We start from the raw sequence: 20194 nt of genomic DNA, 5'->3' as shown, positions 1-20194 counted from the left end.
AACATTCCATTATATTGATATACTATAGTTTTATTCAGTCATCCCTCAGTCGATAGATACCCCTTAAATTTTAGAGAATTTTTAAAAATTGTCCTTTGTAATCCCTCTTTCAAGATGAGAAATTTTCATCCTTCCAACCCCACTTACGCAGATATTTGATACCAACTGTGGGTGCTCATCCCTCCTTTTTCATTTCAGATAAGATTGAGGTTCATATGATGATTATTTCCTATCCCCTCTTCCATGTTTGCATATTCTTCTTTTCATGAACCCCTGTTATGGGAAATGGCATGTTCTAACCCAATTCTTTGGTCTTTCTGCATTAGTATATCCTTCTTACCCTTCCTTTTCTTTCTCATCATTAAACCCTTAAAACAAAACACACCCATCTCAACAGAGTTCTCTGTTTCTTTTCTTTCATTCTTTCAGTATGCTTTGAAAGCATTAAGGCTTCAAAGGGCACTCATATTTCTTATCCCTCTACCAGAATATTAGTACTTTGTCATCATACATTCCCTTCCAATGGTTCAAATAAATTCTTCTCTAGATTTTTCTTGATTTTTGTGTTTATATGTACGCTCTTACTCAGTTTTAATCTTTTCACCAGAAAAATTTGAAGGATTTGCATTCCATTAAAGATATGTTTTTCCCCCACATAGGATTCTAGTTAGCCTTGCATTATAACTTGATGTAGGTTGTAAGTTTTTCTCTTTTGCTTTCTAGAATATTGTATGACAAGATCTCTCCTTTGTAGTAAAAGCTGACAATTTTTACATAATTTTAACTTTCATTTCTTCATACTTGAACTGCTTCCTTCTAATTGCTTACAAAGATTTGTTTTCTTTGACATAGAGCTCTGAATTTTGGATACAACATTTGAAGGATTTTGTCTTTTGGAAGTTTTTTTAAGAGGTGGTCAGTACATTCTTTCCATTGTAAAGAAATCTGGGTAGTTTTCATTTATGATTTTTTAAAAACTATAATATCCAGGCTTTAAAAATATATGATTCTTCATTTTTATCATAGTTATTTAGCTTCATTTATTTTATCTATTCATGTATTTTGTGGGGACAAAAACCAACTTTTTTTCCCTTTGAGTCTCTGCATAGTTATAGAATTACATTTTCTAGGCTAGATTTTTTTGGGGGGCAACTCTAGGTATATGATAATTTTTTAAACTAATCAGTATCTTCTGATTTTACTCATCTTTCCAGATTTAGTTTTTTAGTTAGAAATTTGTGCCCAAGCCAAGTTCTGCTCCCTTCTGTGTTTTTGGGTTGAGAGGTTAATGCTTCTTGATCTGATTCTTGATCATTTGAGTTCCTATGTTGGACTCCTCAACCCAGAGTTAAGCCCTTCTGAATCTTTGAGATTTATCACCTTCTGTTGTATCTCAGGGCAGACCTCAGAGCCTCTGGATATTCAGGATGGTCTGATTTGAATGTTTTTATGTCTATGTTACTTATGGCTGCTCCTGGTAGTTTACTAGATGCTTGCCAAAATATCTCTGACCATACTCTGACCATGACTCTGAGAGAGCCCTCCTTTTTTACTGCCTCTAGTTGGAGACTAACCTTGCAAGGCTACACAAGTCTCTGGTCATGCTGGATACCCATAAGCATGTTTGCCTGCATTGGCTTTACTACTACTTTGCTATTTACTTTTAGCTGACTTTTGGAAGTTAAAGAAAATATTGTAGATTCTCAATAGATTTCTTGTTCAGTTTTCAATCTTAAATGTGAATTTCAGGTTATTGCTTATCTAGGTTTATGAATTTGGTCTGGTATATTTATATGGTCTGCCTCTCTTCAAATAACCATCTTGGCTGACAGTTCACAGACACAGTGCTGAGTTCAGGTCCTACCTTAGACATTTATTCATTATATGACCCTGTGTAAATATGTTTTCCTCATTTGCCTAATATTAGCACCTAACTCCCAGGGTTTTTATGAGGATCAAATGAAATAATATTTGTAACATATAACAGTGTCTGATATATGATATAGCCCTTTTAAAATAATTATTCTCTTTCTCCTTTTATGCCTCACTATCAATTGTTAGAGATGATCCTGATGAAACAGGTGGTGATTTTCTAGTTTCCTATGGATCTGCTGCCTTCTTATAATAACAAATGTGGATCAAAGTTGGATCTTTGGATCCAATATTTGGAATATTTGGAGGTTAGTATTCAGCATTCCACATAGTATCTGCTAACAATTTCCCTTTATATGATGGAATGATGAATTATATCATTCATCAACATAAATAACTTTCCCCCGGAATCCAGGTGAGATCATAAGTAACAGATTAGTCAAATTTAAACTCCTAGGAGAATTTACTTCATATAACAAGTTCTAATATTTACAATGAAAATAGAGTGTAAATATCCTTTAAAATGTCAGTATGAGTGGGCACTGGCTTGTAATATAATACATGATAATCATTAAAGTATCCATCTTTTCTATCAGTAGATTGTGAAATCCTTGAGGGCAGGGATTGTTTTTTTGCCTCTTTTTGAATCCCCAGCACTTGGTACAGTGCCTGGCATATAGTTAGTAGGTGTTAACAAATGTTGATTTACTGATTGAACTCAGTGAGTTCATATAAAATCTTTCTAAAAGCTTCCAGCTCATTTTTTCCTTACTTTCCTAAGCTTTCAACTGACACATCTCTTCATCTCCACATTCTACATCTTTTTATTACACATGCCAAAATAAACATCGATGGTGCAAATGAACAGTCATGAAGATGAAACAGTGACATTGTGGACAAGTAACAAAATTTATCACATTTTACATTGTACAAATAGTTTTCTGGCAGGAGTTATAAGCTCTTTATTGGTACAGAACCTTGATGGACAAGTACAATGAGTTTTTAGGTGACTGCTGTTCATTTACAATTTTATTTTTACCCTGAAAAGGAAATGTTTTGAACAAAGCAGAAAAAATTAACAGTATAGATAGTCTACATATTGTGACAAATTCATGAGCGCTATCCTGCCTCATGTTCCCTCCCTTTGGATTTGAAGAGAGGATAGTTAGTATAGAGTTCATAATGAGGAAAGGGGGCATTGTTCCTACAGATACAAATTAACTCAGGTCACCACATCTCAATAAACTTGTATTTCACAAAATTATGTTTCTCACATTGTTATGGGAAGAGAAAGAGAATCAGGTATTTTTAGTATAAAGGGAAAATATTCAGACATACTCACATCAACATTTATACATTTATAAAATCTAAGATATTCGCTGTACACTTCAATGCTGTATGAAGATGTATTCTGATGGAAGTGGATATCTTCAACATAAAGAAGATCCAACTCACTTCCAGTTGATCAATGATGGACAGAAATAACTACACCCAGAGATGGAACACTGGGAAGTGAATGTAAACTGTTAGCACTACTGTCTATCTACCCAGGTTACTTATACCTTCGGAATCCAATACTTAATGTACAACAAGAAAATGGTATTTACACACATATATTGTATCTAGGTTTTATTGTAACACATGTAAAATGTATGGGATTGCCTGTAATCGGGGGGAGGGAATGGAGGGAGGGGGGGATAATTTGGAAAAATGAATACAAGGGATAATGTTATTTTAAAAATTACTCATGTATATATACTGTGAAAAAAAATTCTAAATAAAATAAAATTTTAAAAAATCTAAGATATTTTAGATACAATCTGGAACTTAAAATTTATCATTATGATCAAAGTATCAGCAAATGTCTTATTAAATATACATTTATGTTTATATGATTATGTAATATATAAATTATATTTCTGATTTAAATTATTTTGTGACTTAAAACATTTTCTATTTGCATAGAAAACTTCTCAAAATCAGACTTTTTTTTTTACCGAATTGTTCTTGTACTATTCATCAAAACCAGATTAAGTGCTAGCATATTAAGTTATATACATTTTAAATATTTAAACTTTGATTTTTCTCAGACATCACATTCCCAAATAGATACATAAGTATCTGAGGATACTTACTTGAGGAGACTAAATGCACATTGTAATGTGAAATATATCTTGGTGTCAGGATTGCTCTCTTTTTCTATTGGGGGTTACACAGAATCAAGATAATTTGTTTCTCATCATTGTTTACCTTCCAATTTTGAATTTATAGCTTGGGCATTTCAAGTTTTAACATTTAAAATTGGAGGGAAAGAGGCGGCTGCTATTCTTGGAACACTTGGGCTTAAAGTTCAGGGCTATCTCCATCAGGAGGTGGAAGTCAAGGTGACGGCACTATTTTGACTCATGCTTAGCCCATGCTGTCCCCATCTGTCCCTCACCGCTTCTAATAGTTTGGCTTGTCTGGCCCTGTGATTGGCAGTTAGTAAGGAGGTGATGGGGATAATTGGTTCCTTCTCCTCAGAGATTGTTCCCCTTTATAATGTCTGTGAGGGCTGGGCTGCATAGGAGCAGGATTGTATTGGATACTGTCAAATGATTCAATATCAGAAATAAATGTAGTCTTATTGATAGAAATAACATTAAGGAAGATGGATTGCTATTTGCTTTGCTGTGGCAACCCAAGCATCCTGGGGCCTTTCCATATGACTTGTTGCTCGCATTAATATGTGTTAGCTTCTGATATTAGAATGTCAGCTCCCTGAGCTCAGAGGCCATCTTGATTTTATATTTGTAACTCTAGCACTTAACACAATGCTTTGTTTATAGTTAGTGCTAGTTATTGTTGAATCTTTTTTTTTTTCAGTCATATCTGAATCTTTGTGACTCCATTTGGGGTTTTCTTGGCAAAGGGACTGGAGTGGTTTGCCATTTCTCTGACTTAGCTTCCAGATGAGGACACTAAGGCATGCAGGGTTAATTGGCTTGTCCAGCTAGATGTCTGTCTGAGACCACATTTGAACTTACAAAGATGAGTCTCTCTGACTCCAGGCCCACCTATCTGCTCCTAGCTCAATATAAACCCAAACAAAATCTGAAAGAGAGAGAGGAAATTTTCTTACCAAAACCTTTTAGAAAAGTTTAAAACCTTCTTTTCTCCATTATTGGTGTCTGAGTTTCAGTGAAGAAGTGAGTACAAAACCAGCCTTTACTGAAAACTGTCCTTTCTAGTCATAGCACCATGTTGTCAAGGCAAATAAATTGAATTACACAGTATTCTGTTTGGGATCTAATAGCAATAAACATTTATTCATCAAACAATAGCAAAGAAGTTTCTTGATGGGCAGTTGCTCTTCTCTACTCAGGGATTCCAACTATCAAAGGGGAGTCTTTGATAAGGGCTTTTTAATAACTTTAATAAAAGGGCAGGACTTTGGGACAGTTGGAAAGCAAAGATTAAGAGAAAACTCTCTAGAAAAATGTGGACAGAACATGTTTTCATATCTAAACTGCTGCAATTCCTCTTGACCTAGGTTCCCTGGAGAAGCCTAAAGGCTTTCCAGGATCACTGTAATGTCTTTCCTTCTTGTCTTGAAATTCTTAATTTTTGGTAGGACTCAACTCACATGCCAACAACCATTGGAAACTTATTCCTGATCTCTTTAATCAGCTCTCTTTGTCTTTTTTTAACCACATTATATTTGTATGTTTAAATGGTGTTAGTCGTAGAATGTAAACTTCTTGAGAGCAGGAATTTTTTTTGCAATTTGTACATAGTTGTTTTCATGTGCTTCTAGTTGTAAATATTGAAAAGGCTCAAGCTTTACTCTTTCATATCAGCCTCTTCTCTAAAGGTAGCAGCACTGAGGTCAATTAGGGTCATTAGTGTTTTTCTAAGCCTAAACCATAGAACAAATGATCAACTAGAAGACAAAGGAGACAGACAGTTCACAAAAATATTTCCCTGCCCATTTATATAGGTTGCAAATTGATCCAGTTCTATGCTCCCTTCTTAGTTTCATGTGCCTTCTGGCTACTGTTCTCAAAAGGAACAGAGAATAGATGCTTTAGTTTGGAAAATTTTCCCCACAATGTACCTTCTAAATCCTATGAACTTATATAACCAGCATTAAGTGTCTATTTTGTACCAAGTTCAGTGCTAAATGCTGGGGATATAAAGAGCCAAAAATAGTTCTTTTTTCTCACGGACCCCCTGATCTAATGGGGAGTTAGCAATGCTGACAACTATGTACAGGTGCAATGTAGTTGAGGAAAATCGGGGATAATCAACAGAGGGAAGAAGGTAGCACTAATGGGGTTGAGGAAAGGCTTCTTATGGAAGATGTGATGGATGCATAGCATCATTCAGCAGAGGAGGTCAGAGGAGGTCAGAGCACATCACCCACATCAATCCCATTGTTCTTATCAGTCTTGTAGGTTTTTTAGAGGAAATGGAGCTCAGAACTTTTCTCTTGGTTACGAAATAGATTCGTGCCTGAGCTAGGAGTAAAAACAAGAGCTCCTTATCCAATAAGAATTTTTAATCACCTTTCAATGTTTGCAATTATGGAAGAGAACAGTAACTAAGGCTGCACAAAGCAGCAAATAATCTCAAAATGTAACTGAACAACAGCAAAAACAAATGTGTGTTGTTATTATGCTGCTAGGGTTCATGTTTCATGACTTTGTTTTCCCCAAACTCCATACTGATCAGTGGTGGGATGAGACAACCAAGAAACATGAGGTAGCAAAAAAAAAAGTGGGAGTATGACTAAAAATCCATAGAATAAATTGTACAAAGTGGTAAACCACATGTAGATATTGGAGGAGTAAAAGAAAATGTAAGAGAGGGAAAAAGGAAGGGTCTTATTTCCTTTTTTTCTCTGCATATCCCAATTGCTAGTGAATAAAGAGAGAGAAAGAAAAGCCGTAGTTGGTTGATATAGTTGATTTAATAGATGGTTGGTAGAGATGGGCAGATATATAAAGATGAATATAGATAATAGATGATAAATAATAGGTAGCTATAGATGAGAAATGATTAATAGAGATGATAGGCATTGATGATGATAGATATAGATAATATCTATTCATCTCCATCATCTATTATCTATGAAATTTATCTATTATCAGACAGATGATAGAGAATAGATAATAAATATAGATAATAAGTAGTTATAGACTAATAGAAATGATAGACATTAATGGTGACAAATATAGATGATGGATAACAAATGATAGAGATAGTTATAGATGAGAAATGATAGACTGAATGATTTAACAACATGACAGATATAGATGGTGGAGGCAAATGTAGAAAATAGATGATAGAAATGGATATAGATGATAGATATAAGTAATAGCTATAGATGAAACATGATTAATGGGGAAATAGATAAGGATGACAAATAACATGTAGATATAGATAATAGTAAGACAGAGATAATAGATGCAGTGACTGAAAAATTAGTGTTGTGTAAGCAAATGGGAAAAGGATGGCTTTTCTTCAAAATTTGAGCTCCATGACAGCTCAAGAAAGATAGAATTTCTGCTGAAGGGTCTGAAGGGCCCTGCACCTGTACAAGTGCCAGGTGGGATTCTTGTCAAAGCCTCAAGTTTATATGATAAGATACATTTTTTTCCAGGAGACTGTCTCAGCATGTGTCTCTCCAGACTTGAAAGAAGCTGATGATTGAATCAGAATTCTAGCATCTATTTGGAATGTACAAATGATTATCACTGAGTGTTCTTCTGTGTCACAAGGTTAGACCTTTTGGTTTAGTGTGTTTGGGCATAATTCTAAATTATGCCCAGTCTGAGTGTGGGAGAAAGCAGCCATATTTTACTGTTTCTTTCACTCTGATGCTTCCATCTGTTCCCATTATATTATTGGCAGAAGCAGCTTTTTCTTTTTTGGTTGTTGATGGAAATGGGAATATAATGTGTAGACCTTCTGCTAAGCTCTACCTGTCCTAAAGACACTAGTCAGTTTTCATGAAAATTAGTCATAGAGTACAATAAGTAAGGAGCAAAATAGGGGACCAAAGTGCACTGTTTTAAAAAAGACCTAGAAGTCACTTAACACCATTAGATTTCTTTGTCCTATAGTTCTTCACTTAGTAAACTAAAGGCACCTAGATGGTGTAGTGGATAGAATATTAGACCATAATTCATAACAACCTCAGTTCAGTTCCTGCCTCAGACATTTACTCACATGTGACCCTGGGCCAATCAATCATTTAACTGCTCTGAGCTTTAGCTTTCTCATCTATGTAGTGATAATAACAACACCACTTCCCAGGGTTATTCTAGGTAAAACACTTTGCAAGCCTTGTGTTAGCTATTGGTAGCTATATAGGTGGCTAAATAGGTAGAACATTGGACCTGAAGTCAGGAAAACCTGAGTTCATGTATTACTTAACTTCTCTCTGCTTCGGTTTTCTTATCTGTAAAATTGCATAATAGTAGCATTTTCCTCTCAGGATTGTTGTGAGGATCCCATGAGAAAATATATAGGAAGGGCCTTGAAAACCTTTAAAGTACTGTATAAATTCTAGCTATTATTAGTAACATCAACTATGGAAGAGGAAAAGGAAATAAGGCCTTTCATTTGGAGTTTACAATTTGTTGTTAAATCATTCAGTTGTGCTTGACTCTTTGTGACTTTTCTGCCTGTGAGGTTTTCTTGGCAAAGATACTGGAGTAATTGGTTATTTCCCTCTCCAGGTAAATAGAACTTAAATAATTTGTCCAGGCCCATCACACTACCTAACTTCCACTTGATCAATATCAGACTGAGGCTGGACTTGAATTCAGCCCAGGAGTCTATTCACTGACCCATCAAACTGCCCCAATTTACAATTAAGGAGACAGAATGTAAACAGTTATGAAGCCCATGTGTATACAAGTCATTGTGCTATGTACTATAAGAACAAACTCAAAAATGAAATATCTCCTGACCAGAACATAGACAAATCAAGAGTCCGGATGCTTTTAAAGCCAACGCTAGCCTTTGATTTGGACAAGAGAATAGTCATCATCCTAGTGAATGAACACCTCAACTCTGAAGTCACATATTCCTTATTTGCTGGAATGAATCTTAATGGGATGTTGTTATGTTGGAATGTGGTATGAGAAGTCTTATTGTGAAATACCAAAGAATATGATAGGAGCCCCAAACAACTAAGAGTTTAGTAAAAGTCATACATACCAACTCTGCTCCTCTATGTGTACTTTATGCTGAAGCAAGGTAAACATCGACAAATGACACATATGATAAATATGCTTTACAATTTCAAGGAGAAAAACTAGTTTGAAATTCATCTTTCCAAATGAACATCCTGAATTTTTCAAGAGGCTGTGTGGAAATAATTGTGATATGTCACAAGTGGTTGATCCACTCTGATGAGTTGTTATTATTCAGTTATGTCTGACTTTTTGTGACTTCGTTCAAGCTATTCTCCACTATCTCCTGCAGTCTGCTCAAGTAAGTTCCCGATATTGTTTGCATGATCTTTCTATCTATCCATCTATCTATCTGTCTATTTATCTTTCTGTCTATCCAATTTATTCTCTGCCATCCCCTTCTCCTTTTGCCTTTAGTCTTTCTCAGCATCAGAATCTTTTCCAGTTAATCCTGTCGTCTCATTATGTGGCCAAGCTATTCAAACTTCAGCTTCAGTATTTGTCCTTTCAATGAATAGTCTGGATTAATTTATAAGTATCGACTGACTTGATCTCCTTGTTTGCTATCCAAGGGATTCTCAAGAGTCTTCTCTACCACCACAATTTCAAAGTGTCAATTCTGTGGAGCTCAACCTTTCTTATAGTCCAACTCTCATAGTTAGATATTGCTAATGGAAAAAGCATACCTTTGACTATATGAATATTTGTCTCTGCTTTTTAATTTGCCATACTTTTTCTTCCAATGAGCAAGTGGTGTTTTTTTTTTTTTTTTAATTTCATTGTTGCAGTCACCGTCTGGAGTGGTCTTGGAGCCCAAGAATATAAAATCTGACACTATTTTCACTTCTCCCTCTGTTTGTCAGAAAGTGATGAGACCAGATGCCAAAATCTTAGATTTTGGGTTTTTTTTTTAAATGTTAAGCTTCAAAGCCAGCTTTTACCTTCTCTTTCACTCTCATCAATAGGCTTCATTATTTTTCAATTTCTGCCATGAGAGTGGTATCATCTGTATATCTAAGATTTATTTGTTTCAGCAACCTTAATTCTGGCTTTTGATTTGTCTAATCTGGCATTTCACATGATGTATTATTCTGTTTATAAGTTAAATAAATAAAGTCCCAATATATATCCTTGACATACTTTTCCCCCAATATTAAACCAGTCAGTTGCTCCATGTTCGGTTTCTTCTTGACCTACATACAAGTTTCTCAGGAGAAAAGTAAAGTGTTCCATCTTTTTGAGCACCTGCAACATTTTGTTGTGATCTACACATTCAGAAGTTTTAATGTTGTCAATGAAGCAGATTTTTTTTTCTTCTGCAACTCCCTTACTTTCTCCATAATCCTGGACAATTTGATCTCTGGGTCCCCTGCCTCTTCAAAATTTAAAATCTGCACTTCTGGTAAAATTCTTGATTCCCATACTGCTGAAGCCTATCTTGCAGAATCTTAAATACAACCTTGCTAGCATGTGAGATGAGTACAGTTGCTCAGCAATATTAACATTCCTTGGCATTGCCTTTCTTTAGGATTAAGACATAAACCGATTTTTTCCAATCCAGTAGCCTCTGTCGAATCTTCCAAATTTGTTGCTATATTGAATGCAGCAACATCTTTAGGATTTTAAAAAGCTCAGTTGGAATTCCATCATCTCTACTAGCCTTTTTGCTAGTATTGCTTTCTAAAACCTACTTGGCTTCATTTTTCAGCATGTCTGTCTCTAGATTAGTAATCACACCACCTGATTATTAACAATATTAAAATCTTTCTTGTATCGTTCTTCTGTATATTCTTGACACCTCTTCTTAACTTCTACTTCTGTTATTTCCCTACCAATTTTGTCTTTTATTGTGCATATTTTTTGCCTGAAACAGTCTGAATATATCTGATTTTCTCTGAGATCTCTTGTCTCTCTAATTCAGTTCTTTTCTTCTAATTCTTTGCATACCTTATCTCTTCTTGATATTTTCTGTAATTCTACATTCAATTGGGTAAATCTTTTCCTTTCTCCTTTGCCTTCCACATTTCTTCTTTCCTTAACTTTTTTGGAAAGCCTCATCAGGCAATTGTTTTGGTTTCTTGCTCTTTTTTTTCCTCTAGTATGTTTTTTTGTTGTTGCTGCCTTCTGTACAGTATAGCAAATTTTTGTCTATAGTCCTTCAGGAACTATATCTGATCTCCGCAATCTATCACTTCCACTTCATATTCATATTCATATTCATTTATATTCTGTTCATAAGGGATATTATTTAGATCATATCTATATGGTCTCATTGTTTTCCCTACTTTTCTTCATTTTAAGGTTGAATTTTGCAATCCACTCCAATTCTTGTTTTAACTAACTGTAGAGAGCTTCTCTACTTTTGACTGCAAAGTATATAATCAGTCTGATATGGTATTATTTCTTGAAGATGTTGTAGGTCTTTATAGACTTGATCAACTTTGGCCTCTTTGGCATTAGTGGTTGAAATATAGACTTGTGTTACTGGGATTTTGAATATCCTTTTTGAAATTATATCCCAGTAGTGCTTTTCTCCCCCTTTTATCAACTGTGAGGGCTACTCCATTTCTTCTAAAGGATTCTTGTTCACAGTAGCATGTGTAAGGATCACCAGAATTAAATTCATTTATTCCTATCCATTTGAATTTACTGACACCCAACATGTCTATGTTTAATCTTTCCATCTCCTTCTTGACCACATTCACTTTAACCTTGGCTTATAGATATTTTATTCCAGGTTCCTATGATGTATTAATTTTTAAATAATATTTTTGAATAATTAATTTTTTTTCCAATTTTACACAAAAGCAATTTTAATTTAATTTTTAAAATTTCTGTTCTTTCTCTCCCCCTTTCCTATCTAGTAGGAGTTGATATAGGTTATACATGAGTAATCATGCAATATTTTCATATTAATCACATTGTAAAAGAAAACAGAAATGGATGAGATTTGGAAAGGAGATAGCTTAAGATCAAAAATACCAATAGGAAATTCCTTTTTTGTGAGAGACTGGAGATAACAATAGAGAACTTTTGTCTTATTTACAATAATAAGAAAATTCCTGTCTTATTTACAACAGAGAATTCTTGTATTATTGACAAATATCTCTGGAACCTTTTGATAACATCTCTGTGCAAACATTGTTTTGATGCCTCTAGTCATCATGTATGTATATAAGGAAGGCTTAAAAATGAAATCTTTGCATTTGGTGTATACCAGCCAAATGCCCGTCAACTGACGTCCCCCTTTTCAGGCATTTTGGGTCTTCCTGAAGGCCAAATGCCTATCTATCCCTTTACTGTCAATAAAGACTTTGTTTCCATACAGCATTAAGTAGCAAATTCATTTGCTGCCGAACCCCGCCCTTGGTTACTTTAAGGAAGGAAGGAGAGAGAGAAAAGTAACTGACCCATCTTGGTTTAGAACCTCAGTTTACTCCTCATCAAAATGACTACCACCCCCCATGAAAAAAATAAAGACAGTTAAATACAATATGTTTTAATATGTATATAGTCTTATCACTTTCTTTGGAATTCTTTCTTTGGAGGTAGATTCCATTTTTTATTATCTTTTTGAATTGTCTTGGATCATTGTATTGCTTAGAATACCTAAGCATAGTTGATCATCTTACAATAATCCTATTACTGTGTACAATATTTTGCTGGTTCGACTTGCTTATCTTTGCATCAGTTCATGTATGCTTTTCCAAATTTTTCTGAAATAACACTATTCAGTATTTCTTATAGAACAATAGTATTCCATTAAAGTCTTATTCCATAACTTTTCAGTCATTCTTCAATTGATGGATATCCCTTTAATTTCTAATTCTTTAAGACTACAAAAAGAGCTGTTGTAAATATTTTCATATAAATAGACCTTTTTTCTTTTTTAAAAATCTCTTTGAGAAAAGACCTAATAGTGGTATTGCTAAATCAAAGGACAATTTTATAGTTTTTTGTGCATAGTAACAAATTGTTCTTCAAAATGGTTGAATTAGTTTACAACTTCATCAACAATTCATTAGTGTCTCAATTTTTCCACATCCTCTCCAATGCTTAACATTTTCCTTTTTTGTCATATTAGCCAACTTTATATGTGTGAGGAGTTTCCTCAAAGTTGCTTAATTTGATTTCATTTGTATTATTATAAATTGACTCAGTTCTGTATATGTTTGAAAAAATCTCTGACTTTATCAGAGACCCTTGCTGTAAAAATTGTTTCCTAGCTTTCTGCTTTTCTTTGTGCTAAGACTTTTTAATTTAATATAATCAAAATTATCCATTTTCTATCTCATCATGCTCTTGATCTCTTGTTTGTTGATAAATTCCATTTCCTAAACAGTAACAGCTTGTTTTGATGATTACTACTTTATAATATACTCATTATATAACTAGGTCATCTTCCTTCACCTTTTTTTCCCAATAATTCCCTTGATATTCTTGACTTTCTGTTCTTCCAAAAGAATTTTGTTATTTTTTGCTAGCTCTATAAAATGATTTTTGGGTAGTCTAATTGGTTTGGTATTGAATAAGTATATTAATTTAGGTAGAATTGTCATTTTTATTATATTCATTTGGCTTACTCATGAGCAATTGATATTTTATTTGTATGAAAAGTGTTTTCTAATTGTGTTTGTATAGTTCCTAGGTTTGTCTTGACAGACAAGTATTTTATACGTGTCTATAGGGATTTTGTTTATCTTCTAGAATTTTCTAAGTATATCATCTTATTATGCCATCTTATCATCTCCAAAGAATGATAGTTTTGTTTCCTCATTGCCTATTTTAATTCCTTTCCTTTCTTTTCCTTCTCTTATTGTTATAGCTAGCATTTCTAGGAGAATATTGAATAATAGTGATGATAATGGGCATCCTTGCTTCACCTCATCTTACTGGGAAGGCTTCTGATTTATCCTATTACAGGTAGTGCTTCCTCATGGTTTTAGAATGATACTATTTATCATTTTAAGGAAAATCCATTTATTCCTATATCCTCTTTTGTTTTTGATAGGAATGGGTGTTGTATTTGTCAAAAGCTTTTTCTGTACCTATTGAAGTAATCATTATTTCTTTTGGTTTTGTTATTGATATAATCAATTATTCTGATAGCTTTCCTAATATTGAACTAGTCTTACATTCCTGATATAAATCCCATTTAGTCATATTGTTTGATCCTTGTGATATATTACTGTAATATTCTTGCTAGTGTTTTATTTAAATTTTTGTATCATTATTCATTATGGAAACTGTTCTATAGTTTTCTTTTTCTGTTTTTGCTCTTCCTGGTTTAGATATCAGCACCATATTTATGTCATAAAGAGAATATGGCAGGGGACTTTCTTTGTCTATTTTTTCCAAATAGTTTATATAGTATTGGATTTAATTGTTCCTTGAATATTTAGTAGATGCAGTTTTGGTCTTTGCAACATCCTTTCATCAACAGACACATGCAGCTGAATTACCTTTTAGCTTTGGCCGACCTGTTTTGTTCTTTCTGGAGCTATTTGTTAGGTTCTTACTAAGTGCTAATGAGATAATGAGATATTAGGTTCTTACTAAGTGCTAACAGCTATTGATGACTACTGAAGGAGCATTCTCATTTTGATGTTGTGTGAACAAATAAGAATGCCTCTTTCTGTTCTCCAGTCACTTTTAGGTGGGATTGTCACCTAAAAAGGTTATTTGAGCTTTTTGTCCATTCTTCTTTCATTCACAAGTACCCCCTCCTGAAAGAATCATTGTAGAATCATGCTATCATCAGTGGTTTCTGATATTTCTCTTCCATTAGTTTTGATCTTATCAGCTTAATGTGAAGAATCTATAATGTCTTCAGTGTAAGTAGGTATCCTGAGTACAGGAACCTTCTGCCTGCAATCTTGCACCCAAGAGCCTTGGAAATAGTGATGCTTCCAGCCCCGTGTGCAGAATCACCATCCTGGGAAGCAATCCTGGGAAGCAATCCTGGTGCCCATGGCTTCTTCTGGTGCTGCAACCACAGTTACTAAAAACCTAGGAAAGAAAGTTCTCACCAAAGTCAAATAATTCAATATCAGAAACTGTTGTGATTTTATCAGTGGGAATGACATTTAAATAGAGACCCTTCTTTTCAACAAAGCAGTGATTCAAGGCAATCCCAATAGATTTGAGATGCAAAGTGCCTTCTGCATCTAGAAAGAGAACTAAGGAGATTAAGTATAGATCAAAGCATAGTATTTTCACCTTTTTGTTGTTCTTCTTGTTTGCTTTTTTTTTTTTTCTTTCTTCCTCATGGTTTTTTCCCCTTTAGACCTGATTTTTCTCAGGCAGCCTGATGAATATGGAAATATGTTTAGAGGAATTGAACATTTTAAACCTATATCAGATTGCTTTGTTGTCTTAAGGAGAGTGAAAATTTTGGAACACAAGATTTTGCAAAGATGAATGTTGAAAACTATCTTTGCATATATTTGGAAAAAATAAAATTTTATTGAAGAAAAAAAAGAGAGGATGTATCATCTTTTTTGCTACTGCACCCTAAGGACCTTTAGGTGGAACCTTTCTGTCTGATTTGTAGCTGAAACCTCTGTTGAACATGAGTTCCTTGAGATCAGAGACTTTTCTATTTGTGTTTCCAGCACATGGCACAATGACTAGCACATAGTAAGGGCTTTAATAAATTGACTAAATTTAATAAGTTTAAGTTATATTAAATTTAGTAAGCTTAAGAAGTAAATTTAGTAAGTTTGTTGAGGGATAAGACACCTAACAGCATTTGGGGGTCCCCAGGCCAGTGTCGCAAGTTTTGCAAAAGTATTCTCAATCCCCAGTCTCCAAGTTAAGGTTGGCAAAAAAGGAGTTTATTGTGACAAGAGTTCTCAACAGGCTGTATTCCTAATTGGAATAGTTGCAGAGCATTGAGAGACAGAGTTCAATTTTATTTAGTCTTCTCTAGCCCAGGGCGAGGGAGAAATCTCTGAATGAATCTAGGGTTGTGGGCTAGAGTAATCTCCAGATGAATTAAGAGTTGAAGGTGGTGAGCTAAAAGAGTAATCTCCAGATGAATTAAGAGTGGGAGGTAGTGGGCCAGAACCAGAAGATTCAGGGTTTCCTGAGCCAGGTCCCTACAAAGATCAGGGGACCAAAGAGTCCTATTACATCAAGTTGACTGACTGATTCATTAGTTAGCAATTAATATATGCTTTATTTAGACTCCTATTTAATGAAAGATCTGTCCCTAAGATAAGTTCTAAAAGGTTACCTGAGAAACATAAAGTCATTGGGCTAAATGACTTTTTTCATCAATAGACCACATAGCTAATTATTTTCCTGAGAATGTCAAGGGCAGGATGGGAACCCAGGTTTTCCCCACTTTAGGCCCAATATTAACTCAGTCTGCCTCTCTTGTGAATTTAAACTTCTCTTATTTTCAATTTCCAAATGAAAACCCTCCTTAACTTCTTTTATGATCCATAATATTGTCAAGTCTCCCACTTGTTTTTGTAATGATCTCACTCACAACACAAATCTCTGTTTTCTTTGTGCATAACTGCAAGAGACTCACAGACTGGTAGCCTTATGTTTCATTTTGTGGACTTCATTCTATCAAACTTGAAAAATATTTCTCTCTCTCCCTTTTGAATGGGCAAAACAAGCCAGCTGCTACTCCTATGTTGGCTTTAGGAGTGGCCTGAAGCATTTTATTTCAAGTGCCAGTCATGCCAGGAATCAGTCTTCAGCTTTAAAGAACTGTACTAGCTACTTTTCATTAGACCAGAGGGTAAATTGAAGGCAATAATGTCAGAAAAAAATTTAAAAAGAAAACATAGATATAGAGTAGACACCACTTAAAAAGCTAATTTCTATCAAGAATTTTATCTATGCAGCTTTTGGAAAGGAATAGTTGGTTTGATTTGGAATACCAAAAAGAGAGTTTAAAATTCAAAGCCAATTTAATAGCAGGCCATCCTATACCAAAAGGCTGTTTGTTTTCCACTTTTAGTTGGGTCCATCTCATTGAGGCTTTTTTATTATTTTTTTGCTGAGGCAATTAGGGTTAAATGACTTGCCTAGGGTCACACAGCTAGGAAGTGTTAAGTTTCTGAGTTCAAATTTGAACTCTGGTTCTCCTGATTTTAGGGTTGGTGCTCTATCCACTGCGCCACCTGCCTAATATTCATTGAGGCATTTTTGCTCCATTTCCTGCCCTTCTAATTTCCAAAGCTCCTAAAAATGAATTGCCAAACACCTAGCCAAATATTTAGAAGGATCTTCCTTTGCTTCCTTTGTACTTAAACAAAGCCCATGTCCTCTCACCCCTCCCTCACTGAAGGTTCTCTATTTCTGCTGTGAGAAAAACTAAAATCTGGAGTAAATGCCTTTTATGATTTTCACAGCATGTCAATAAAGAGACAGAAACCTCCATCTGAGAAATTCTGGGCTTATAATGCTGCCTCAGACATTTAAGATGTTAGCCATCTTTCTTCATAGAGGACATCACCTGGTCTGACTGACTTTTGAATGTGTCCTTCTCTTCTTTCAGATTTTTGACAATGAAGCCAAAGATGTAGAACGAGAAGTTTGTTTTATTGATATTGCCTGTGATGAAATCCCTGAGCGCTACTATAAGGAATCTGAGGTAAGCAACAGATTGGGGCTGAACCACAGGGTAATGCTGTTTAGACAGATCTAGGAAATCTCTTATCGGTTTTTAAAAATTACTTGATAACCTGCATGTAGAATTTATTTAGTAAATATTTGTTGATTTAAGACTATCTACTCACCTAACAGAAATGTTGAAATACCAAGTTATGTGGTCAGCTAATATATTTGAGATATCCACCTGCTTTTTATAAAATAGATGGTTCAAATAATAAGAGTTGACAGTTTTTTATTAATGTTTACTATGTGCTAGGTACTGTGGTAAACATTTTATAATTACCCACATAGATCTGTGATCTCATTGATTTTGGAGTTTCTCCATTAACCCATTCATAATTACCAAAGTGTTGTTTTTGATGCATACAGTGAGGACATGGATTATTCAGAGACACAATAGGCACAGGAATTGCATTCTGTTAGACTTTTTGGCTCCAGGTCTGCAAGTGAAGTGTCTAATGTCTAAGGACCCTGCATAATTTCAGAGTGGCCAGGTGGAGCATTGGTTAGAGTTCTGGGGCTGGAACCAGGAAAGCATGAATTTAAATCTAACCTCACACATTTATGAGCTCTGTGTGACTTCACATCCTTCTACCTCTTTTTCCTCATCTGTAAAATGAGAACGATAATAGTGCTTATCACCCAGAGCTATTGTGAGGATCAAATGAGATATTTGTAAAGCATTTGCACTTTACACTATATAAATGCTAAACTTTAATTTTTATAACATCAATGCCAACCTAAAGTTATTACTTGGGCATCCTATTTATCTTTTACTTATAGAATTCTCTGTATAAGCAATGCCCAGGCAAGAGTCCTTTATGATAGGGAGAGGAAATATAAACTCGTCAGCAGAGGCTTCTATGCAATATAATCTTTTATAAACCTACCTATTTCTATGGAAAAATCTTAAGATGTCTATATGAACTTAGAAGTCTCTATTGTCATCTTCCACAAGAACAAAAGAAAGGAAATTGAGTTTACATTTGCTGGTTTTAGAAGTCAGACTTCTTAAATTTCTCATCAAAAATACTTATTTAGGACTTGTGCATAAAATGTTGGTGCTGTTCAAGTAATTCAGGATTTAAGTAATTCAGTAATTTAAGATCATCCCCTCACATCCCCACTGTTTCCAGGTAGTTTTACATTGAAATTGTCTCATAAAGAGAGTTCAGTTTTCAAAGAACATGGATTAGGTGTCCTCTGCTCACAAAATGACAGATTCAGTTGTCCTTTAGATCAGCTAGTCCATCCTCTTCATGTTTCTGGATAGGAAGGTAAGGCCCAAATTTGCCCAAAATTATTTAAAATCTCAGCTTCTTAAACTGTGGGTCACAACCCCATATGGGTTCTCATAGCTGAGTGTGGGGAGTGTGAAATTATGATTTATTATTAATAAATGTTTGGTTTATATACCTATATACCCGGTCATGTAATCATTTCTCAGGTGAAAAGGGGTTGGTGACCGTAAGAAACCCTGACTTAGGTAATAAGTACCAGGGGATTTAAACTCAAATTCTCTGATTCCAAATCTTGCATGGTTTTCACTGTATCACTCCTACATTCAGACTTCCTTTCAGCATCCCAGAAGACCCATCTATCTTCATTTCTAGAGAGTGACTTCATTGCAATGCAATCAGACCATGAATTACACAGGGACTCTCGAGGCATAGATAATCACCAAATGAGGTTGCAAAATAACTCCTAGGCCTGTGCTTTAAGCAATACCCTGCACCAAGCAGTGGCTTAATAAATATTTGTTGATTAGAAACTGTCCAGTCATCTATTAGAAATGAAGAGATAGCCAAGTGATATGATCTCCTAATATATTTGAGATACACCATTCAGAGAATAGAGAGCTCAAATAAGAATAGCTAATATTTATATAGCTACTACTATATGCCAGATATTGTGCTAAGCACTTTACAGTTACCTAAATAGATCTGTGATTTCACTGATCAGGGAGTTCCTTCTATCATCCCTTCCATGTGCAATTTCTGTCCATGTTCTTTGAAGAGTTTGCTGTAATGGGATCTTGTTCACTCAATATCCTGAGGACCTTTCTTGATTTCTTCCAACATTGTGATGTATCAGTGGAACATTCTGCCTGTCCACCTTGATGGAACAGTGTATTGGGCAGTGGGCCTACAATAAGGAAGAACTTAATTCAAACCTGGCTACATTAATCAGCTGTGCTACCCTGGCAAATCACTCTATTTGCTTCAGTTTCATCATTTGTAAAATGGGGATAATAAAACCACCTAACTTTGATCCATGTAAGGATCAAATGAGATAATAATTGTAAAATACTTAACAGAGTGCTTAGTGTAAAAAGGGCCCTGTATAAATGCTTATTCCCTTAAATTTATTTTATTTATAAATTTTTTGATAGTACATATGCATGGGTAATTTCTTACAACACTATCCCTTGCACTCACTTCTGTTCTGAGTTTTTCCCCTCCTTCCCTTCACCCCCTCCCTAGATGGCAGGCATTCCCATACAT

At 34.7% G+C, this 20194-nt stretch overlaps 1 protein-coding gene across 1 annotated transcript in view; it reads left to right on the top strand.

Moving 5' to 3' along the window:
• PITPNC1 (phosphatidylinositol transfer protein cytoplasmic 1) overlaps positions 1–20194 on the top strand; it is a 355282-nt gene that overhangs the window by 254817 nt on the left and 80271 nt on the right. The window contains exon 6 of the mRNA XM_074260561.1: positions 17575–17670. Coding sequence (XP_074116662.1) covers positions 17575–17670 — 96 coding nt within the window. The remainder of the gene's footprint in view (positions 1–17574; positions 17671–20194) is intronic.

This window comes from Sminthopsis crassicaudata, chromosome 4, assembly GCF_048593235.1.
Source record: "Sminthopsis crassicaudata isolate SCR6 chromosome 4, ASM4859323v1, whole genome shotgun sequence".
Lineage (NCBI taxonomy): Eukaryota > Metazoa > Chordata > Mammalia > Dasyuromorphia > Dasyuridae > Sminthopsis > Sminthopsis crassicaudata.
Note: the sequence above shows the minus strand (reverse complement) of the source record. Positions and strands in the feature narration are given on the sequence as shown.